This window comes from Pyxicephalus adspersus, chromosome 2, assembly GCF_032062135.1.
Source record: "Pyxicephalus adspersus chromosome 2, UCB_Pads_2.0, whole genome shotgun sequence".
Classification (NCBI taxonomy): Eukaryota; Metazoa; Chordata; class Amphibia; order Anura; family Pyxicephalidae; genus Pyxicephalus; species Pyxicephalus adspersus.
In genome coordinates this window covers 2,433,967-2,459,381 of record NC_092859.1, presented here as the reverse complement: position 1 = coordinate 2,459,381, position 25,415 = coordinate 2,433,967, and the positions used below count along the sequence as shown (strand labels likewise).

Below are 25,415 nucleotides of genomic sequence, written 5' to 3'. Positions count from 1 at the left end.
TAATTTTGTATTGGATTCAATACAAAATAGCTGTATTGAGTCAAATACAAAGAAATCTTCAAATAATATATATATAATTATATTATATATATATATTACATGTGCTACTGTACACTTACTTTACATGTTTAACTATTTTTTTTTATTTTTTTGTGTTTTTTTTTATTTTAAGTTTATTAATAAATTTATGAAATATTGGACATATTTTGGTGAGTTATGCGTAAGAATTATAGCCTACAATGTAAAATAAATTTGCATGCAAAAAAACGTACCGCTTTTTGTATGGAAAGTTGGACAGAATTAGAATGCTGGCATTTTTTTTTTCTATTTAGAACATATCTGTGATACAGTTTTTCTCAAGGCTTTCTTTATTTCTTGGCTTCTTAGGCCATAGATAATGGGGTTCAACAAAGGAGTTACCACAGTATAAACCAAAGACAGAAGTTTATTTATGTTCACTGTTTGACCTCTCTTTGGAAGAATATAGATACAAAATAAGGTGCCATAAAATATAATCACCACGCTTAGGTGGGAGCTGCATGTAGAGAAGGTCTTCTGCCTACCATCCTTGGATTGGATCTTTAGGATGGCTAGAATAATGTAAATGTAAGATATAATTATTATAAAAGATGGGATAAGAATGATTGGAGTACTTAGTAAAAATACTTCTAATCGAATCATAAAAGTATCCGAACAAGAAAGTTCTAGCAAAGGATCCAGGTCACAGAAAAAATGGTCAATGATGTTTGACCTACAGAACTGTAACTTTGACACTGTTAATGTATCGATCAGTACAATGAAAAGAGTTAATATCAAAGACACAGTGACTAGTTTTATACAGAGAGGTCTGTTCATTATGCCCGAATAATGTAGAGGCCTACAGATGGCCAAATATCTATCATATGACATCAATGTAAGAAGAAAACACTCAAATGTTTCTGATGAGCCAAAACAATAAAACTGAATCATGCAACCAATAAAAGTAATTGCTCCACCATTGTTCAGCAAAATATTCAGCATGTTGGGCACAATGACATTGGTTAGAAATATATCATTAGCTGACAGCTGCGAGAGAAAGAAGTACATGGGAGATTGGAGAGTCTTGCTGCATAACGTCAATATGATGATCAGAAGGTTACCACAAACTGTTGAGCAGTAAATGACAAGTATAATAGAGTAAACAAGAAAATTATGGTTTTCCTTGATCTGGAATCCCAAGAGAATGAAGTCAGTAACTTCCGTCTGGTTATCATCTATTTTGATACAAAATAAATATTTTTTAATTGTAGCTGGGTACACGTCCTGTTTAGGCAGACTTAACTTTTTTAGACCTTACTATAGTCAGTGTAAATGTTATTTATGCATCAAATTTTGGTTTTGGACAGGCAAGAAAAACCTTAAACCAGGCTATTTTTTGTTATCTACATTCAGGAAATTTTTCTTCACTTCTTCAAATCCTTGTTAAAGACATTGCCCTTTACTTCTTGCTCTGATGATTATTTTTAAATTTTGGATTTTCCATGACACAGATGATATTCAAACCTTTGTAACTGAGAAATGCTGGACATTAAAATGAAACTAAACCGTGATACTCACCTATCCCCCATTCTATAGCAGGCCACCACCTTCTTCCTTTTTTTTTTTTTTTTTAATGATCCTTGGCAATCTTGATTTGCTGAGCAGGGCTAATCAACATCTGGTTGGTGATCTGTCAGTTATTGGAAAATCTCTCTTTCTGCAATACCTACCTGTCTGAATTCCCAGTGGGACTTTGGTAACACTTTAACACCTCTGGTGGTGTGATCAATGATGATTTTTAAATGTAAAAGCGGTACATTTAAAAATCCTCACTATTTTAAATTTCCCACCCGGTCCCGCCTATTTGCCCAACAGTCCCACTCTCCAGCCTAAGACTCATGAGCAGATGCCCAGCCAGGATGCCGGCAGGGTATTGCCAGGTTACACAGACGCCCAGCCGGCATCAGCAGGTGAAGAGCATGCCGGACATTGCTGGAGGACACCTTTGGCACCGCTGGAGGATGCCATTGGAATGTGGGAACCAGGTAGGAGTTTTAATCTCCCTGGCAATTCTACCCCGAGTGTGGGTCGGGGTTACTGCTTTTGGAATGAAGAATCCACCCCGAGCCACACTTGTGAATACTGCCAGGGAGGTTAAGCTAGAAAGTACTAAGTCTTTTAAAGGCATTGGGTTGGGCAGCAGCCTATATGGCTGTGATGATAAAAGTCCCTTATTGACTATCGGAATCACCATCCATGGTCACCTTTTTACCTCCTAAATTTTTGGAATATACAGAAAGTTCCAGGAAAATGTTAAAACCAAAAGTGTTAGGAGTGGCACTTTTTTTTGTATAGAAGTATTTTTTTTTTTTTTTTTTACAGGAAACTGCAAAAGCCTCTGAATATGGAATTGTTACTAAAATACTATGGGATCAGGGGGATTTGTAAGAAGGGTTTGGTTTTTTGATCAAGTATGAGTGTCAAAACATGTTTTCAATAGTTTAGTTTAATAATTTAAAAGGTAATAGTACAATAGCATCAACATTTTACTTAATAACATCCCAATGCTTTGACAAAGGATAGGAGCTTGTCCCAAAATAGACCAAAACATTCCTTTAAATGGGACACTTCATCCATTCACATGTATGTTCATATTAACAGTCTATTGGGTACAATGACTATAATCCTTACTTTTAGGAATCCCATTTTTCTTAATCTGGAAATAAATGTTTTCATTTCCACTTTGGATGTCCAACAATGAATTTTTCATTTTTTGTTAATTTAGAACAGCTGCAAAGTAATAAAACATGTCATATATTATATCATTAAATTGGTTGAATTCCAGTATACTTGAGATCAGTGCAATTTCTTTAACATAATAGGGATTAGTGAATCTGCTCCAAGAATTCATGGCTTTCTCCAAACCCCAATGATTGTTCTTGGTGCCAATTCTTTACAAGCTCATTTAGAGTATTTATTGGCTATTAACTACACTGCCATGGGCGACAGGTGGCAAAGCCAAAAAATCCTTTAAATGCTTGGAAACTCCAATATTTTTCCAAACCCCAATAAATGTTATAGATGGCAAGGTGAACTTGGTTGTTTTGAGATGCTAATACATAAACTATGGAAAGATGAGCACTGTCATGGCAGAAGGGTAGCATTGTTAAAAAAAAGTAAAATTGTAAATAATCAAATTTCACAATTCTTTGAATTTAAGTTTCAGGGGAATGGCCCAATGCTGTAAATTGTGTTACAGAATATCTCATATTCTGGTAAGAGAAAATTTGGCTGCAGAATTTATTTATTTTCCTTTTACAATTAGCTTGGCTTATATAAAGCAGCATCCCAACCTCTTTAAGTTCTATTAGTTTCAAACATTGCTAAACCCATCTGAATTGGTGGAAGTAACAGCTGCAACAGATCTGTAAAACCTATGGGAAGGAGTCTATTAATAAAATTGACAGTAGAAGTAGTTATTCCTGGGAATTATTAGCCAGCATAAGAGCATGATGACTCTATGGCCCTGATATATCAAAGCTCTCCAAGACTGGACAAGATAGACTATCATGGGATAACCTGGGTGAATTGTAAATCAGGAACAATCTGTGGGCTTCTTGCATCTGTACAAATGAAGAAGGTGGGGAAGGTTTTGTGAGCTATACAATGGGTGAGTTGTGGTTAAATGTATTGGCAACACTTGAATTATGTGGCCCTACAACATCTATGTCATGCAGGACCTACTTGCCCCCTACTAGCTTCATCCTATCCCACTCTTTTTTTAAACCTATCATTAAACAAATAAATAAAAAATCCAATAAAATCAGAAACATAACAAGAAAAGGCTGTAAAGGGGTAAGAACACCGGAGTACACGCATTTTACAATTAAAAATTCTGTCTGGTATAATATACTATAGTTTCAGACACATACATACAGGACTTATTTACCCATATATAAAAAATTAGCTGAAGAAAAAAGAAATATTACAATTACTATGACAATGACCTCTTAGAATGTGGATGATTTTTTTAGTATTAATCATACTCACCGTGTAATAAAAAATAAAAGCAGTAAATACAGGAATAATAAATACACCGTGAGCCCTTCTGCTTTATAAAATGAATGGCTGAATGGAAAATCTCATACTTATATATCATATGTTTCAGTGAAAATTTAACTGATAAAGGCCTGGGAAAGTCTATGGAGAATCTTAGTATTTCCTGAGACATTTCTAATTAGGACTCCATTGAAAGCCACAAGGATTTGATTAGGAGAAAATGGGATGTAAGTTAATGTAAGTTAATAGAATGTAACAAAATGGGATGTAATTAAAGAGTGTTACCTGAAAATCAACAATATAGGCAAAAGTTCAATGTAAAACCCAAAACTAAGAAATGAACAGTATATTAGGTGTTATAACTGGAAATGATGAAGCAGACAAAAAGTTTAAAAACATCAATAAAAGTAAACTGATAAGCAAGAAAGGAGCTTTAACCTCCTAGCCGTTAAGCCCGACTTTCGTACGGGCAAAAAAAATGGCTAGGATGGTTAACCCAGAGTTTTTTCCCATCCTTACTTACCTGGTCCCGCTGTGCTCATCCAGCGCCGTGTTCGTGTTCCAGCGTCGTCCTCCGTCGATCGTCGTCCGCCGATCTCCCTCTCCAGCGTCGGGTGTCCTTCGTCGGGTGCCAGCGGGACGATTTTGCTTGATGAATCAGGGGCAATGTATTATGTTTTGCCTCAAGAATAACAGTAATTTTTTTTAGGGGGGAGATATATTTTAAAATGTAAAAGTGTCACCTTTAAATGGCTATTTAACCCACAAGTTACATTGCAGAATTAGAAAACAGTGTAACCTTAAAGTTTTTTAAACATAAAGTGATCTATACACTTGCAAGATGGAATCCAACCATTCCTGTATTCTGTATTTATATGTTACAATCATCCTCTTGTGTTACTTATTACTTTTTGTTGCATCTCTGGTCACTGATTCCTTCTTGTTACTGATAAAATCTGATTGCTGCCCATACTGGCCCTTGGCTTGTTCCTGACTCTGGAATTGTCTTTCGTTCTGGTATCTCACTTTGTGGTTGCCGGCTTCGACTGCTACCTGGAAGTCATTTGCAGTGCAGTCCATTACTCCTTTCAGGGAGCTTTGCTGAAGGCAAGTGGTCCCCCAGCCACAGTTTTCTTGAGATACAATACAGACCAATCACAACAAAAGAAAAGCCTTCATTAATGAATTTTAATAAAGTCGTTAAAACATTAAAAAGTTAAAAAATAAGAAGTAATGTTCTCCACAAGCCATTACACTATTTTCATCTTTCAGCTCTTGGGGAATGCTAAAAGTGCTATTTGCCATGTAGAATGTGTAGCCTTCCCATTGTCTTCAATTTGTCATGAATATTGTACACCATGAATGCAGTTGTGCTATTTGTCCTAAACGTTTTTTCTTTTTCAATTCAATTTCTCAAAGTCAGTTTAAAAAAAACTTAAATATTTCTATTTAGAATATACAATTGATACCATTTTTTTCAAGGCTTTCTTTATTTCCTGGCTTCTTAGGCCATAGATAAGAACGCTAGGGGGTTAAAGAGGCCTTTTCATTTTTTTTTTTCTATTTAGAACATATCTGTGATACAGTTTTTTTCAAGGTTTTCTTTATTTCTTGGCTTCTTAGACCATAGATAATGGGGTTCAACAAAGGAGTTACCACAGTATAAACCAAAGACAGAATTTTATTCATGTTCACTGTCTGCCCTCTCTTTGGAAGAATATAGATACAAAATAAGGTCCCATAAAATATAATCACCACACTTAGGTGGGAGCTGCATGTAGGGAAGGTCTTCTGCCTACCATCCTTAGACTGGATCTTCAAGATGGCTAGAATAATGTAAGTGTAAGAAATTATTACCATAAAGGATGGGATAAGAATGATTGGAGTGCCTAGTGAAAATACTTCTAACCGAATCATGAAAGTATCTGAACAGGAAAGTTCTAGCAAAGGATCCAGGTCACAGAAGAAATGGTCAATAACATTTGAGCTACAGAATTGTAACTTTGACACTGTAATTGTATCAATCAGTAGGGTGGAAAGAGTTATTAGCCAAGACACGATGACTAGTTTTAGACAGAGAGGTCTGTTCATTATGCCCGAATAATGGAGGGGCCTACAGATAGCCAAATATCTATCATATGACATCAGTGTAAGAAGAAAACACTCAAATGTTTCTGATGAACCAAAACAATAAAACTGAATCATGCAACCAATAAAAGTAATTGTCCCACCATTGTACAGCAAAACATTCAGCATGTTGGGCACAATGATGTTGGTTAGAAATATATCATTAGCTGACAGCTGCGAGAGAAAGAAGTACATGGGAGATTGGAGAGTCTTGCTGAATAACGTCAATATGATGATCAGGAGATTCCCACAAATTGTTGAACAGTAAATGATGAGTATAATAGAGTAAAAGAGAACATTAAGGTTTTTCTTGATCCGGAATCCCAAAAGAACAAATTCAATAATTTCTGTCTGGTTATCAACTATTTGGTACAAAAGAAATACTTCATAAATAAATTGTGCAAACTTAATCAGACTAAACGTATTCTAACAATAGTAAAGTTCTTTTAAATTGTATTTTTACCTAAATATTTTTGTTATGTTGGTGTTGTTATTATTTGATTGTCTGTTATTAAGACAATTTTCCTTCACTTCTTGCCACAAAACAAGAAGTTAGAGGAAATTTAATATTGGACCATTGTCAACAGATAATTGGGACATTTTGGATTTTTCATGACACAAGTGGTAATAAAACCTTTGTAAAGCTGTAAACGAGGGATGACGGGCAAAAAAAGGACTAAACCGTGATACTTATCTATACCTGTTCCATATCAGGGTGCCACCATCTTTCTTCTTCTTTTTTGATGATCATTGGCCATCTTGATTTGCTGGGCAATGCTAATCAACAGCTTGGTGGTGATCATGACAGATACCAATTATCCCTTCTTGTAAAAACTGCTAATGTTCAAAGTGGGACTTTTGTTACCCTTTAAGCTTGAAGGTGAAAACTCTTTTTATGGCAGGGAGTTGGGCAGCAGCCTTTATGGCAGTGATGACAAAAAAGCCTCCATAGTCACCAGAAGTTTCACAACTTTTTTACCTCCTAACTTCCTGGAATATACAGAAAATTACAGGAAAACGTTAAAGCCAAAAGGGTAAAGAGTAGCACTTTTTGTTTTTGAGTGGAATCCGATTTTTTCTTGGTCATTTTCAAAGCCCCTGAAAATAGAATTGTTACCAAAATACTATGGGGTCAGCGGGATTTGTAAGAAGGGTTTTGTGTTTTGATCAAGTATCAGTGTCAAAACATTTTAATCAATATCATCCCAATGTCTTGACATAGGATACGAGCTTGTTCCAAATTAGTCCAAAATATTCCTTTAAACGTGACACATCATCAATTCACATCTATGTATATATATTAACAAACAGTTTATTGGGTTCAATGACTATAATCCTTACTTTTAGGATTCCCTTTTCCAGTCTCAAAATAAATGTTTTCATTTCCACTTTGTATGTCCAGTGATGAATTTCTCATCTTTAGAATTTTTTGCATTATAACAGCTGCAAAGTAATAAAACATGTCATATAATATATCATTGTATTGGTAGAACTCCAGTATATATTAGATCAGGGCAATTTTTATAACATAATAGGGATTAGTGAATCTGCTTAGAGAATTCACGGCTTTCTCCAAACCCCAATGAATGTTCTTGGTGCCAAATCCATTTACAGTAGTTTTTGGCTATTAACTGCACTGTCATGGCGGATGCTAAAAAATTAGGAAACAACTTCAAAGGTGGCAGTAAAATTTTAAGAAATCAAATTGCACAATTCTTTATAATATAGTTTTAGGGGAATGCCCCAATGCTGCAATAGTTGTTACAGAATTGTACAATTTTCACAAAGATCATATTCTGGTAAGAGCAACTTTGGCTGCAGAATTTATTCACTTTCCTTTTACAATTAGCTTGGCTTATATAAAGCAGCATCCCAACCTCTTTAAATTCTATTAGTTTTAAACATTGCTAAGCTCATCTGGACTGGTAGAAGTAACAGCTGCAACAGATTTCTAAAACATGAGAAGGAAAGAAGTTATTTCTTGGAATTATCAGCCAGGATCACAGCTTGATGACTTTGTGGGCCTGATATATCAAAGCTCTCCAAGATTGGAGAAGGTAGACTATCATGAGGGAACTGGGTTTTTTTTAAATTAGGAAAAATGAGTGGGCTTCTTTCATCTTTACAAATGAAGGAGGCAGGGAAAGTTTTCATTCCATACGTTTTCTTTAAACCTATCATTAAAAAATGAAATGAAGGAAGAAAGATCCAATAAAATCAGAAACATAATAAAAAAAGTCAGCAAAGGGGTAAGGGTTTAAAAGTTTTACAAAAAAAATTCTGTCTGGTATATTATAGTATGAATTCAGACAAACGTATGCATGAAATCTTTCCTCATATGAAAAAATTAGATGGAAAAAAAGAGACACGTGTAGAAAAACATATTTACAATTACTATGACAATGACCTTTTTAATAATGTGGTTGGGAACTGATTATTGACATTTTTTAAAAGTTTAATAATCATACTTACCATGAAATTAATAATTAAGGCATTTAATACAGGAATAAGAAATACACTTTATGCCCTTCTGCTTTATAAAATTATTGGCTGAATGTAATCTCTCATACACTTATTTATATTGTGTAACATGGCAAGGTATCTGACGAAGACCTATTAAGAGTCTATGGAGAATCCTTCTATTTCCTGAGACATTTCTAATTATAAGTCCATTGAAAGCCGCCAAGGATTTGATTAAAAGAAAATGGAATGTATTATTAAATTAAAGTGCATTTCTTGAAATTCTACAATTTAAGCTGAATTCCAGGTAAAACATAAAATGAAGAAAAAATACATTAGTTAATATAGCTGGAAATCATAAAGCAGAAATACATTTTAAAAATGGAAATATTTATAAAGGAAGCTTTTGCTAACATACTATAAATCTAGAGATGTCACTGTTCAGCAGTAATTCTCATCTCCACCAGCATGATACTCATACGCATGATAACCACTTGGCAGGAACCTGATAAACTGCAAGGTCTGGAAAACCAGAGAAAAGAAAGACCTACTTGTTCATCCAACATCCTGTTGCCTGTGACCTTCCTAAATATGGGGACTCATGTGATTGGAGGAGACCATGTCACAAGTGGGTAAGACATCCCACCACCAGAGGGAGTGCCAAACCTGAGGCACCTCAGGTGGTAAATACACTTCCACTAGCAGTTGGAGGGAGTGTGTGGCATATGATAGTCCTCTGAGGCAATGGGGGGTATTAAGGAGTCACAGTTTTAGATTGCTGGTCAGAGCTGCTGCAGGCTGGGGAGAGGTGCAGGGTGAATCGAGCTAAAGACAACACGGATTGCAGATTTGTGACAACCCCGTAATGTCCACAATGTTCTTGGTGATGGCCTGTGGCTGTCCCTTTAGGCTGGGGGAATTACATTCTGGTCTTGGAGTTTTATTGACCTATACAGTACCTAAAAGTAATATTACCATCTTTTGGTTTGAAGGTGCAATATATGGCTCCTTTTCTGGGCCTGAAACCCTTCTGTCCTCATTGAGAGGAGCTTCCGCCATTCCTGTGTTGGGTACCCAGATCTGTACACCTGATATGCTCATTATCAAAGGATCCAACCATCTTTGCACTGAGATTCTGTGGTCTGTATCTCTGTTTCCCAGCTTTCTTTGGTTGGGTTCCTGGATCTGACCACCTGCTGGATACCAGCATCAGGACAATATGTGGGCACATGAATAGGAAGCAAGCAAAAATAAACAGGGCATGCTTTATTTTGCAATCAAAACATGAATAATATTTAAAACAATAATAGACAAAAATGGTATTACGTCGGTGGACAGCATATAAAAAAAGGGAGGAGACAATGAAGGGATTATTCTAGAATAAACATTGGAGTGTACTGTTTGCAAGACAAATATTAAACAGTGGCCACACAGTATGCAAAAAGCTTGTTCAAGTCATGTTGCAGGATTTTTTATAATTCATTTTTATATTATGTTAGTAAAATAATATTATACAGTATGTACATAATAAATGATGTAATGTACTTGATGTTCAGTTAATAGAAGTAGCATTGCTCACGGGTCAATAGCCAGGCATGCTGATTATCCAGCCCCTGTAGAAGTCCTAGCCAAGTTTGTTTAAGTTCCAGTAGGCTTCACAAGAAAGAAAATATTGAACCACTAAAATCTTTTTCTACTAGAACCTTCACTAAACCCATTCAAGGATCCTCCAATGAAATGAGTTCTAATGGTATTAAATGTGTCAAAAGAGGGGAGAAAAAAAAAATCTGGCTTTTTTGGCAAAGTGGTTATTATGGTTATTATGCACATATTAGCACATGTTAATTATTGGGACTTACTCAAATACTTAGGGGCTGCAGATGGCTAACCATTTTAAAGGGCGAAGGGTCATCTGTATGAGCTTTTCCCCTGGAAATTTAAGAATAAAAATGTAATAAAGAGTAAATTTGAGTAATTCTTATGGAATAGTTGTTGACAGTAGTGATAAATGTAGAAATTATTATTATCAACACTTACTTATCAGGTTAAATTTGTATGGGTAGATTACATCACGGATATCCGTTTAGAATTGAAAGTAATAGTACCTTACGAAGATGAAGTTAACTGGAGATGCAAGATGATGGAGTTAATTAGAGATGGGTAGCAAGCATCATTCAGATTACTGGGATCACTCCCAACAATTTTGAGCTGATAGGAACTCAATAGGTCTGAATTATTAAAGACTGGAGAGGATACACTTTTATCATTTTAATGTGTGATCCAGAAGACCAGGAATGGATTTCTTCAAAGCCATTTACTTTTTGCTAGCAAATGTTTTAAATCCTGGCCAGATCCATTCCAGGTTTGCTGGATCACCCAGCTTCACTTATGAAAGTGTATCCTCTTCAGCCTTAGCAAGCTTTAATAAATTAGGCCAGAGTATTTATTCACTACAGGGCCCCATTTTGAAATTGTTAATGATTGTTAATGAACACCATTCAGTATGGTGAGAATTTTCATTAGTTGATGAAATTATCAGGGGCTTAAAGTATAAGAGGAGGTAAAAAGACTTTTAAAGAATTTAGGATATGCCTGGACTGCATAGAAAGGTAAAATACCCTTCTGTCTTTACTGCCGCGGCTGTAAAAACTGAAGGGGTACCCTGCAACCTACCTACCAAGATACACATATCTCTGAATGCTTTGGGTTGCCTCCTATGCGCATGTCTGAGATTGGGCATGTGTCACCAGGGGCTGTCATGGAATGTAAAAAAAAAAAAGGACTATCTAATGTCAATCTAATTTTAAACATTTTCAAGAAGACATGCACCTGATCTGGTGCCTGCACAGTGCGAGATCATGTGATGTGAGAAGAACACAGAAAAAGAAGAAAGAAGATTGCTACGGCTGCTCTCCCGACAGCCCCGGAAAGCGCAAGGAAGACGGGACAGCGAAGGATCTATCAGACTCGGATTGTGGAGGGATGGAGGGCTTTTCATCTGTAAAGGTAAGTGTTATTTTTTTCCTTTAACTATATCATCTCTTAATCCCTTTGTTTTCTATCTCTGAACTGTGAGTTTAGTAGTTACTAGCTGATCTTGCCGTTGCTGTTGTGTAGCCTGTACATCCTTTGGAATGCTAGGATATATCAAATCTTAGACCTTTTATTCCACACCTCTTAATCCCTGTCCAATGTGTTCATTGATGCTTTTTAAGCTTTGTTAAGCTTAAAAAGAGCTAATGTTTGGTTCATTGGAAGCCAAACTACACGTGAGATGTTCCAGCCAATTTTAGAATTGGCCTAGATCCAAATGACAATACTCTCAAAATAATATATATACAAGATATGCCAAATCTGGAGAATATGGAGGATGTTCCAGCGTAGTAATGTGTTTGTCGGTCACAGAAAGTGCTTTGTGAGAAGGAGCATTGTCCATGTACATTATACATGAGTTCATTATTGCATCAGAGGAAACACAACGTCATTAAACAGTGTCTGACAACAAACTAAACAACAGAGAGTGTTGGCATTTGTCCTGCATGTTTGGAGTTTATACATCCATGGCAAGAGATCAGAATCATCTCACTGCTTTGTGATAACGATAGCAACACAATCTCATTATTTCATAAACAGACATGTTTTTTTCCTTTCTTCTGTATATGGTTTTATCTGGAATATTCAAGTTTCTAACATGTTCTTTACCCTAATGAACTTTGTGGGCTTGTGTCTTTTTCAACCTAACTATGCAATTGGATACAATGACTTTGGTACTTACTTTACTTTACTTTAAAATTACCTTTATAGTGTCAGTCTGGAAAAAAATGCTTTCATTTCCAGCTTGGTCATCCAGTGATGAATTGGTCATTTTACGTTAATATTGAACAGCTGTATATTAATAAAAATGATGGATAATATATCATTGTATAAGTAGAATTCTAAGCACTTTTCATTACTTATCATTGATTGGCGACAAAGCTGAACTTATTAAATTTACCAGCAGTGACTAACTTCCTATTAATATCATACAAAGCATAGGCACTATTACTCAAATTACTCTGCAATTCAATAGATTCAAGTGCAAAAAATAAAAGAAAAACATACACCTGTATTAGTTCAATAGAATTCAACTATACTTTTAAAAAGCGGTGCAAACTACCGGTTCATTTAAAACATAATTTGTTGATTAGAGAAATGGTAATTACATGGCGAGAAGTTAAGCGTAAATTGAAATTACCTACAAATGTATCCAAGTATCTTCCCATCAGTGGAGACCCAAGATTCAAATCAGGATCCACATGCAGAGTTTTTCAAGTGTGGAAACAGAGGGCTGTACTATTGGCAGGATTTCGTACTAGATATAGACACGTACTGACCTTTTTCCCTCCTGGCTCTTCAAATGAAATATAACCTATCATCCTGGTCGGTTCATCCTTTATATTATTTACAAGTGCTAACACACTATAGAACACTGACATGGCTATATTCCCGAATGCACCCAATGCAGTAGAGTGTCTAGACAATCTACTTACCCTGTCTCCTCAGGGTATCATTTATCAGTTTCATCAAAGAAATTTTAATTAATCGTTATCCAGCACCAATGTGGATATGGCAGAAAGATTTCCACAATTTGGAGCTGGTGGAACAAATTTTACAAGGTTAACTAATCATTTGAAAATATATGATTAATTAAATTTGGAGAGAGACTCAATTTAAAGTGATGCATAGAGCGTACAGAGTTTTTTCGGAAAAGGTACATTTTAGGAGGTCTCATTCAATGTGTCTAAAATGTGGTGAACCACATGTTTCACCGACACATTATTTATAGAGCTGCCCACAGTTCTGAAAAGTAGTATTAAGATTTATATATGAAACCACAAATCCAGTACTCCAGTTGAACCCTATTATATGTTTGTTTGGTTATTGGCAACAAGAGCCTCCCACTGCCACACGTATAAAGTATAAGGGCTGGATTACTATATGTTTATTGGCGGCCAGAAGGGTTATTCTGGCAGATTGGATCAATCCAGTGTCACATTCTTTATAAGAGGTAATTACAGTGTTGAAAAATGTCTTTGATAAGGAAAAATTTGAAGCAGAGAAAGCGGATGATAAACGTTTTTTCAGGTGTGGTATAAGTCTATAGAAAAGGTAGTTATTGCCCATGAAAGAATGCAAATCTATGACAAGTTTAAATACTTAACTTGGGGCGTTACACAAGGTTCCCATCACCACATTTCCATGGGGGTCACACTTCTGCAATCACAGACCTCCGAGACCAAAGTATCACACTTATGGGGAAAAGCACTTTCATGTTGTAAGTCGCCCAAGGAATCTTCATCAGACTCTCATTTCCAACTTGAAACTTCTACACAGGCAACACACTGGTATGGCAGAATAATGTTCTCTCAATCCTTTCATCTGTCTTCAGAACCTACAAATCACTCCATAATTCAGTTCTACCACTCTGGTTCATCTCAGGAGCTGTCAATATAAAGAGAGGGCTATGGGTGGGCAACTCTTCTGTAGCCATAGATGTCTTCTAATGGATAATGCCTAGGCAGAGCATTGCAGAAACAGCAACTGGAGAGTGGCAAATGGGTGTACAGGAATTTAGGAATGGGGTTGTAGCAAATGCCCTTCAGGGTTCCCTGAGACCTTTTTTGGTTAAACGTGATCACAGGTGAAGTTGTAATGCTTTCAGAAGTAGTTGAACTATGCAGGAAATAACTAAACCATGGAAAGCTGAACACTGTCATTGAGGACTGGTAGCAAAGTCAAAGAAGTAAAATAAAGCTTTAAGGGTGGCTAAGCAAAAACCCTTCAAATTACAGTTTTAGGGGGATGCTTTGCACTACACATGGTGTTACAGAACTGTATATTTATTATATACAGTCTTCATTGCAACATATTCTGATAAGAGCAAAGGAAATTGGGTATAATTTGGAATTCTCGGCCAGCATGAGTTTGATGACACAACTTTTGGGCTTCTTTTTACCCTGGTACTCCCGTGCATCATCTTATTAAATGAAGAAGGTAAGTGTGGAAAGTTTTGAAAACAAGGGCAATCAAGGAATGTGACCCCTCCACCAATAAGTCACGCAGGACCAGCTTGCCTTCTATTAGATTCATATTATCCTGCTGTTTTTATATCATAAAAAGAATAAAGATTAAATAAATTAAAAAGATTGCAAGAAATAACAAACAGGAAGTAAATTACAAGCAGGGGTGCATAAACTTTAGATGAATTAATCTGCTTAGTATATTATACTATGGATTTGGGCACATACAGGACATCCTATTTGTAATATATGAAAAATAAACTGGAAAAAAGGGACAAATAAAAAAAAAAGAATTGTGTTGCAATTAATACTTTGACAATGACTTGTTATGAAGTGTTTTGAGAATTCTGTTTTTTTTTTTTATTTAAAAAAGTTTAAATAAAGTTTATAAATCTTACCCACCATGTACTAAGAAATCATAAACAGTAAATTGAGGCATCATACATATACAATATGTCCCTCTGTCTTATAAATGAACCACTGGAAGCTCTCATACACTTATGTATAATGTGACACAGAGCAAATGTATCTGATGAAGGCTCTGATGGAGAGATGAGTCTATGGAGTATTTAAAACAATAGTACATTGTGACAACATACTGCCAGAGGTATCCCAATTGCCAAGCCATTTTCATGTATAGGCAACTCTCATTTCTTCCCAGGGTAGAGGATCCAAAATTCAGAATGCTACAGTCAACTCAGGTGTTCTGGACTTATCAGTTTTTAATGAATCAAGATTTATTGGGGGATACAGAGTGGAGACATGCAGAGGGACCATTCATACTAGATGCCTGGAGGACATTACAAGTGTCCCACCTCCTCAGGTCTATCCTTCTGGCAATGGTGTTTGCCTGACCCCCGACGTTCACGAGCCTCTGGAATGTAGTAAGAGTGATGTGACACTCAATTTTGATAATATACTCTGCCAAATTGCCGACATATCTCAAGCATCCTCAGGAAGATAAAGCCCACGGCAATTTGTTGTAGAGATGGGGAATGAATGAAAGGCTTTGTAGTCACATGTAATCTTGCTATCTTTTTTAATTTGCCAGAATCTTTGGAATTTTTTGGGGATTTTTTTTCCTTAATTCTCATTGTTGATTTGAAGATTGTTTTTGTTTTTGATGCTTTTCTTAAATGTTTCTATTTAAAATATATATGTGTGATAGAGTTTTTTCAAGGCTTTCTTTATCTCTTGGCTTCTTAGACCATAGATAATGGGGTTCAACAAAGGAGTTACCACAGTATAAACCAAAGATAGAATTTTATTTATGTTCACTGTTTGACCTCTATTTGGAAGAATGTAGATACAAAATAAGGTCCCATAAAATATAATCACCACGCTTAGGTGGGAGCTGCATGTAGAGAAGGTCTTCTGCCTACCATCCTTAGACTGGATCTTTAGGATGGCTAGAATAATGTAAGTGTAAGATATAATTATTATAAAAGAAGGGATGATAATGATTGGAGTACTTAGTAAAAACACTTCTAATCGAATCATAAAGGTATCTGAACAGGAAAGTTCTAGCAAAGGATCCAGGTCACAGAAGAAATGGTCGATGATGTTTGACCTACAGAACTGTAACTTTGATAATGTTAATATATCGATCAATAAGATGGAAAGAGTTAATATCCAGGACACAGTGACTAGTTTTATACAGAGAGGTCTGTTCATGATGGCATTATAATGTAGAGGCCTACAGATGGCCAAATATCTATCATATGACATCAATGTAAGAAGAAGACATTCAAAAGCTTCTGATGAACCAAAAAAATAAAACTGAATCATGCAACCAATAAACGTAATTGTCCCACCATTGTTCAGCAAAACATTCAGCATGTTAGGCACAATGATATTGGTTAGAAATATATCATTAGCTGACAGCTGCGAGAGAAAGAAGTACATGGGAGATTGGAGAGTCTTGCTGAATAACGTCAATATAACGATCAGGAGATTCCCCCAAATTGTTGAACAGTAAATGAGAAATATAATAGCAAGAACAAGAATGTTAAGGTTTTCATTGATCTTAAATCCCAAAAGAATAAAGTCAGTAACTTCAGTCTGGTTGTTAACTATTGTGAGATAATAAAATGGTTGGAAACTAAACTTTGAAAAGTGAAAGTTCTGTACACTGTAGACCAAACAAAAGAGTATAACAGAGACTTGATATAATGGACTGTGTCCCCTGAAATGCTGGAAGCAATACTGAATTTGGAACCTTGTAGACCATTTTATTTTCATCTCTTAACTCCTAGTTGAGTGACATATTAGTACCTAACATTCATAGCCATGTATTAGTGGTTGGGTAGTGGATAGTCTGCTACAGTCACATGTAAAGGGGGTTTGTGGTCATGTGACTGTAAAGATATATAAAAGACAAAGGAATTTATATGGTGATTGTGAAAAAAACGCTGCCCAAAATACGTTTTTGACCTTCTTCCCAAAAGTCAATTACTGATCATTTCAACATTTTCATGTATTAGATCAAAATGTTTAAATATTTTCATTTTTGTAAATTGGAGAGCCGTTACATAAAAATTAAACATTACCCCAATTCACATTTGGCTGACATTTGCCCCTGTAAAATATCCATTATACATATTACTAACAATTATTTTACTGTATATATATATATATTACTATAAAATGTAATATACTCTTCTATATATAATTAATATTTGTGTGTGTGTGTAAATATAGAACAGCTCCACTCTTACTTAACTGTTCCTGCGGCCCTAGCAGGGCTGTGGCATGTATTCTGCATCCAAGAACACATACCACAGCTCCGCTAGGGCCGCGGGAGCAATCAGGAGAGCAGAGCAGGGTTTCCCTTTTCTCAGCCATTTAGCCATTCAGCACTAGAGGTGAATAGGGACACGTCTCCCCATTTAAGTCTAGTGCTGAATGACTGAGAAACGAAAAAAGGAATTACCTCAGTTAACTAGAAACTACATTTATCTGGAATCGGCCCTTGCCGGAGGGTGTGGGATAACGAAGTTCTACTATATATATATATATTTACAGAGAGAGAGAGAAATAGTGAAAGCAAGAGACAGAGAGAGGCAAATTGCCCTTTACAATGACTTCAGCACTTACTTGTAAAATTTTCATAATTCTTAGTCTGGAGAAAAGTGCTGTTGTTTCCACCTTGGTTGTCCCATGATGAGGTACTCATCTTTTATGAATTTAGAACAGCTGTGAAAAAATAAAAATGTCACCTAATATATTATTTAAGTAGAATTCCAACATATAATAAATATTAGGAGCTATCTGCCAATCTGAGTAAGGTTTTGTGGTTGCCTTTATTTTCCTTAATTTTGGAAAATCCAAATTTACTTCCAAATACCGGTAAAATCTACCATGATCAATGAGGAGCTAATAACCAAACTATTGTCAAATAAAAGACTTGGGAATTGTTGAAGTGCCATAGGAACAATGATACAGTTTTAAATGGTTCCAACAACACGTTTGACAGACAATAAAGAGACAATTACCATCAGGGAGACCAATAATCCATCTAATACAATTCCTTATGGCTAAACAGGTGATATGTTGGGTGACAGAAGGAAAAGCAAGAAGGCAAGGGACGAAAAAAGGGAGTAGAAAAAATGATGACTACCTACTCAACCCCCACCTATGACCAAAAAATCAACAGCTTAACTGTGGGCAATGTCACTGCTGTACATGGTGTTACTGAACAGTACAATTTTCATTTTTTTAACAATAATAATGGAACTTTTAAGGCATAAAACTTTGAACCATCCTTTACATAAAATGCTAGCAAGCTTTATTAAATATCAAGTTTTAAACCATCATAAACATTAAAGTAGCATGACAGCCACCAAGGGGAACAAGTTACAATAATGTGGTCTCAAATATTTCCAACTAAATGCATTTCACGGACAACAAGGTCAGCTTCCTCAGGGGTTATTATGACACAGTTCTGATCAGGGAGACCAAGAGTCCATTCAATACAGTTCATTATAGCTACATGGATGATATGTTGGGGGACAACCGGAGATGCACGAATCCAATAAAGATGCAATAAATAGTCTCATAAAAAGGGGCAGACGAAGGGGGTATAGATGATGATTCCTATCCAACTTTCATCTATGGCCTAAAAATCAACAGCTTAACTGTGAATGGAGAAGCACGGCTGGCTCAGTGATTAGAACTCTTGCCTTTGTGGCACCAGGTCACCCAGCAGTACGCTATCTTCAATAAGTTTGTACGTTCTCCCTGTGTCTACGCGGGTTTCCTCCGAGTACTAATATTTCCTCCCACATCCTAACATACATTCAGTTAGGTTAATCAGCTTTCACCTCAATAAAAGTGTCCTTAAACTACACTAATCACATATAACTACGACATTTGATTGGGAACCACTTGGATGGACAGTTTGTGATATGTCTATGGGCTTTGTAAAGCGGCGCATATTATGTCAGCAGTATATAAATACTAGTAATAATATGCCGAATCTTGTTGAACTCTATGATATTCAATGTCGAGCTAATAACCAAACTATTGTCAAAAAAAAGGGCATGGAAATCCTTAAAATTCCATGGGAACAAAGCTGAAAAAAGTTGAGGGTGATGATGTAAAGGAGAGATGTAGGTGTGGAAGGTTTTGTGAACCCATAAAATATCTGATGGGCGTGTTTTGGTTGTATTGGTTGGCAACTTTGAAGAAAAAATGGCAGCCATGCCCAACAGCTAGTTATTTGGTCCTACCATGGCTGTGTAACGTAGGACCTGCTCAGCCCCTACTACCATTAAATTAATTTCACTGTTTTTATTTTTATTTCATAGCAGAAAAATAAATTAGGAAACAAGAAAGGCTGAAGAAATAAAGGCTGCAATGGGGTCAGGTAGGGGAAAAGGGGTAAAATAAAAGCTTTAAATTACCAAACTCCAGTACATTATAAGGTGGATTTAGACACATACATGTGGAAAATAATTTTCTTTTATACCATTAAAAAGAGACACATTACTTTGCAATTTATATGACATTGATTTGTTATAATGTGTTTGAGAATCCTTCTGATAACTGATTTTAAAAATCATACTCACCGTCTCCTAAAAATGTAAAAGCAATACATACAGGGATAGCAAATACACTGTGTGCCCTTTTTTCATATTATGAATGACTAAATAAAACCTCTCATACATTTATATATGATGTGTTACAGTGCAAATGTATCTGATAAAGGCCTGGGAAAGTCCATTGAGAACCCTGCTGCTTCCTGGGACATTTCTAATTAGACGTCTATTGATAATTGCTAGGAATTGATTAAATGAAAATGAATCATAAATAAAAAAAAACATAAGTCAAGGTCTGTTACCCTATATTGTACAAATTGAGCTAAATTCAAGGTGCAACAAAAAATTAGGAAATACACATAAATATATATGGTATTATAGCTGGATATCATGAAGCAGAAATAAACATTAAAATGTAAATAAAAATCAATTTCTTAGCGAGAAAGGAATATTTTGACCATTACCACTTTTATGTGGTAATCTTGAATATGTAAATACTCTATAAACAGGAAGAGAAGAGAGAGAGAGACAGGCCAAAAGAAAGACAGGCCTTTTGTGGCACAGTAATTGATTGTGTATGTGTTGTTTATTTATTAAAAGTTGTTCTGGTCTAATCTAGACATAACTCTGCTGTGCTAGAACTTTCTGCTAACACAGTCCTACTATTCTAAATTAAGTAAATCCATGAACAATATCAACATATATGCAAACCGACAGACAAATATGCAAAGTTATTCTCCGATTTCGGACGCGTTTCGCCCAAAAAGGGCTTCCTCAGGGAATTTGAGAATTCAAAATTTTGTCTGTTGATTATTGTCTCTCAAACACCACATTGAATAGTGAGATAAAGTGAACCAACCATCAAAAATGTGTTAAAAGTTGTGATCTGGAGTAAAAAATTAGTTTTGCTGTTTGTCCACATGAGTGTTACGTTGTTTAAAATACATTCACCATGGAGATAGTTTACCCTGGATGAGACAGCACCATAGGTTTTTGGATATACAATTTGCATATTTGTCTGTCGGTTTGCATATCTGTTGATATTGTTCACGGATTCACTTTATTTAGAAATATAGGACTGTGTTAACAGAAGGTTCTAGCAGAGTAATGTCTAGATTGGACCAGAACAACTCATTAAATAAACAACACACACACAATCAATTACTGTGTCACAAAAGGCTTCTCTCTCTCTTTTTCTCTACCTAGATATAATGTTCAATTTTTTTTATATCAATATTATTTGATATCTCCCTTTTGGGTAAAGTACTTTTTTCACAATAAATACTCTCATACATTATAATATATTATGGGTAATCCAGGACCCGATCACATTACATCAATTCTTAGTTAACACAAGGCAACAAAAACATTTTTTTGTAATCTTCAGAGAGCTCAACACATTTTTCTAAATTAGTTTTCCAAACTAATTTCAGATCTTATTTCAGATCAGTTTTTCAGATATGTCAACTTTTTTGATTGATGAGTAATGTCAGTTCACAGTGTGCTCCATGTATTGATAAAAATTTTTATTATATTCATGAAAAATCAAATAAGCACATAGTGATATAGTTATACAGAAAGACTTTCTTGTGTACGCTGTGTCTGGATTGTCAGGTTACAGCATGCAGCAGTAGACGTCCATCATACTCTTATTCCATCATTTTCTAGAAAGAACTCTAGATAGGAGTGTATTTTGAATGACATGAGACAGCTCAGTTTCTGGTATGAATCGAACATATTCTGAACTCCTTCCTTGTATGCAGGAGACTTATGTCTACTTTCCCTTAGCCACTTGAATGCCTACAAAAGCTTCAAGCTTGGTTTCTGAGAGGAATTGTTTAAAACCTCCATCCGACAAAAGCAACTTCATCTGAAAACATATATATATCAAAATATTTAATATATTTATATTATAGCATATAAAAATATGATAACTAGCCTTCAATTTTGCAGTGTTTTTGCTTGAAAATGTCTCAACAAGATAAGAAAACCACACATTTACCCATGGCCTTTACAAGGTTCTTCATCAAGTCTAGCTAGATATGTTGAGGTGGCAGAAATATTTTATGCGGATCCACCAGAGGCAGAATTTTAGAACTGCTTCTTCATGGCTTCTTCATGGCTCATAGATATCTAATGTCCGCCAGACACACTTAGCATAATGTTCTACAGTAGATCAGCTATCCCAGAGGCACAGAAACAGAAGTAATTCATGAATCCTGCTTGCACTTCCATACAAATGACCTTTAAATCCCCACTGGGGTGTTTTATACCGGATTACGTCAGGCAACAGCCTCCAGTTGTCATGGAACTCCTATAGATAAACAGTTGAAATCTATGGTAGAATGGGCACTTGGTTTGGATTTGCCATTTTGCAATAGTCTTCAATCTTCTTTGCAAGGAATCTATAAAATGACTCTATTCAAATCTCTTCTAGGCCTTTTGGTTAAGATCAAGTGCAGATGCACCCTCCTATTGTGTGTTACTTCCCCTACCTCTTAGATTGTAAGCTCTTCGGGGCAGGGTCCTCTCCTCCTTCTGTGTCACTGTCTGTATTTGTCTGCATTTACAACCCCTATTTATTGTACAGCGCTGCGTAATATGTTGACACTTTATAAATCCTGTTTATTATTATTATTATTTTTTTTCATTACTATATACAGTATCTGCTATCCCCACCTATTACTCCCCCCTTTTTTTACATTTCTGCTGAAATATTCAGTAAATTTGGTCTGAACATTCACAATTTCCCTAGGTTCAATTAAAACTGAAACTCATTCTTCAGGATATAACAAGACAAATAAATGTAACATAGAGTCGTGCACAGTATAACACTTGTACTGAGAGACAGACACACAGACGCAGTGTATACTGCAGTATATAGTTTGTATACTGTGCTGCATATTACAAGCGTCACCACTGAAGCAAAGTGCTGCATACAACACACACAGCGCACTTGCATTTTTTGTGTCAACCCCCCCATTAAAAAAAAATCTACTTACTGTACAAATTTACACTTTGTGAAGCATAATAGCTAAAGAGGATTTTGCAGGGTGTCAAGCCACACAAAAAAAAAAAAGTATATTTAAAAAAAGTAGACCAAATATACTTGGCATCTGTATAACTTATGGGCCGAAGCAATTTCTTCTAACGCTACCTTTGTTGCTACAACACAACACGTTTATTTATTATTTTCGCTTTTAGGGAAGTGCTTTGTTTTGGTGATATATATGTATATATCTATTTTCATGGTATCTTAAGATAAATTAGGGTTGCTGTACTAACTCAGGATAATTGTAAATTTGGTCTGAACATTCACAATTTCCCTAGGTTCAATTAAAACTGAAACTCATTCTTCAGGATATAACAAGACAAATAAATGTAACATAGAGTATCCTAGTCTACCATCGGCTATACGCCCAGTGGCTCATTCAGATGAAATCCCAATGCCGGATTCGTTACACCTCCCTCTCTTGAAGAACATGATTATGGTGAGGAACTAGGTGACAACAATGATAAAGAGTTTGAAATTAAAGAGAACTCTGTTCTTAAGGAATTTGATCAGCATGAGTTGAGTAATTTGGCACATGATTTGGGACTTTCGAAGAAGGCTTCAGAACTCCTAGCATCAAGACTACATGAGAAAAACTTTCTTGAAAAAGGTATCGTGCTTTCGAACCAGAGAATTTGCATTTGTGCAGTACTGACAATGGCTTTGTGTATTGCCATAACATACCTGGTTTATTGGAGGGAATTGAGAATTCCAAACTTTAACTGAATGGTGACTATTCATCGATAACTCAAAGTGCGCGTTTAAAGTGCGTCCTCCTTTACAATGGCAATATATTTGGGTCAGTCCCAGTTGGCCATTCAGTTTCTCTCTGTAAGGAATATATATATAGATAGATATAGAGAGTTATTGAGTTGTTGCAACATCACCAAACAAATGGGTCATCTGTGTTCATCCTAATAATGTTATGCTTCCTTCTTGGTCAGCAATGCGGATACACCAAGTATCCCTGTTATCTGTGCATGTGGGACAACAGAACTCGTGAGAGGCATTGGGTGGAAAGGAACTGACCTCCAAGATCTGCCCTAAAACCAGGAGATCCAAACATTCTACATGAGACACTTGTTGATAGAAAGAATATTATATTCCCGCCTCTGCACATGAAACTGGGTCTGATGAAGCAGTTTGTTAAAGCTTTGCCAACTGAAGGAGAATGTTTCAAGTTCCTCATTTTGGCATTTCCTTCCGGTTATTTGAAAAAATAAAGGCCGGTGTATTTGAAGGTCCACAGATTCGGCAGCTGATCAAAGATGAACATTTCATCAGGACAATGTCAGAAGTCAAAAGAATGCTTGGTTATCATTCAAAGCCATTGTCAAGGACTTTCTTGGAAACACAGGAGCAAACAATTACATGGAAAATTCCTGGAATCTTCCCAGAAAACCTTGGTGCAGTCAGTGATGAGCAAAGTGAGCGATTCCACCAAGATTTAAAGGTCATGGAAGGTCGGTATCAGGGTAGATGGGATGTACATATGATGGCTGACTATTGTTGGAGTATCCGGCGGGATTGTCCTAACACTGAACACTCCAGGAAAAGCTGTAAGCGTACATTTTTAACCTTAACCGCTTACCGCACTTGCATTTTGTGTGTCAACCCCCCCATTAAAAAAAAATCTACTTACTGTACAAATTTACACTTTGTGAAGCATAATAGCTAAAGAGGATTTGGCAGGGTGTCAAGCCACACAAAAAATTTGTATAATGTCTGGCCAAAGGGGAAAGGGCAGCTTTGGCAGGGGTGGCAAGCAAAGCAGTATGAGTTTGTTTTTTAGCTGCAGATCCGAGAACAAGAAGTGCTGCTGTTGGTGGTGGGCGTCCATTATTATCACACCCCGAACAAAAGGTAGTGGAGCACATGACCCAGCTTGGGTCTAGTGATTCTACCCCCTCTTCATCCGAGTCCCAGACACAGACCTTACAGGTGTCCTAAACAGTCCATGATACACCTGTTCCTCCTAGTTCTTTTTTCCTCGGCTGAAAAGTCACGTGTACGGCAGTATGTAGAGGAGTCCCACTGACGGGTTGGAGAGGCGGAGGTACAAGCATTCCTTCAAGATGCTCAGTTGTTTGAGTCATCTGACGAAGAGAGTGTGTTCACAGGCTTTCCCTCCAGTTACTTTTCACCAGAACACTCTGAGCCGGACCAGCCAATTCAAACTGGCTCCAAAAGGCCGCTGCTTCCTTCCTTCTGAGATCATCATAGGCAGGAAGAAGAGGATGAGGAGGAGGAGGAGGAGGAGGAAGAGCTTGCGGAGCACCCTCAAAGGGGGAGAGGGAGGAAGAGGGTAAAGATACAACACATAAAATTAAAGACTGACGACTATTGGATTGCTACATTACTTGATCCGCGTTACAAGTCTGAAATACAACAACTCATCTTGCCCTATTACAGGGGACCTAAAATGTAGCACTACCAAGAAGTGCTTGTAAGGGACTTGTGCTTGTAAGAAGTGCTTGTAAGGGCCAGCAGGAGCAGCAGGGATCCCTATGGCAGTTCCACCAGCCATGGGAGCCAAACAACTGCCTTAAGCGGCATGGGTGGCAGCAGTAGAGGTCGTCTAAGCCTAACTATGCAGGCTTT

The 25,415-nt window shown here is 36.4% G+C and overlaps 3 protein-coding genes across 3 annotated transcripts; all 3 read right to left on the bottom strand.

Moving 5' to 3' along the window:
- Positions 1 to 324: 324 nt before the first annotated feature.
- LOC140324944 (olfactory receptor 1496-like) lies at positions 325 to 5,157 on the bottom strand. Its single transcript, XM_072403057.1, has 2 exons — positions 4,986 to 5,157; positions 325 to 1,253 (listed from the first exon to the last, which is right to left on the bottom strand). Exons 1-2 carry the CDS (start codon positions 5,155 to 5,157, stop codon positions 325 to 327), a joined length of 1,101 nt encoding a protein of 366 aa, XP_072259158.1.
- Positions 5,158 to 5,637: 480 nt separating this feature from the next.
- LOC140324942 (olfactory receptor 10A7-like) lies at positions 5,638 to 7,621 on the bottom strand. Its single transcript, XM_072403055.1, has 2 exons — positions 7,546 to 7,621; positions 5,638 to 6,566 (listed from the first exon to the last, which is right to left on the bottom strand). The coding sequence occupies exons 1-2, from the start codon at positions 7,619 to 7,621 to the stop codon at positions 5,638 to 5,640; spliced, it is 1,005 nt and encodes a 334-aa protein (XP_072259156.1).
- Positions 7,622 to 15,869: 8,248 nt separating this feature from the next.
- On the bottom strand, positions 15,870 to 17,898 carry LOC140324938 (olfactory receptor 11L1-like). Its single transcript, XM_072403053.1, has 2 exons — positions 17,820 to 17,898; positions 15,870 to 16,480 (listed from the first exon to the last, which is right to left on the bottom strand). Exons 1-2 carry the CDS (start codon positions 17,896 to 17,898, stop codon positions 15,870 to 15,872), a joined length of 690 nt encoding a protein of 229 aa, XP_072259154.1.
- Between the last annotated feature and the right edge of the window lie 7,517 nt (positions 17,899 to 25,415).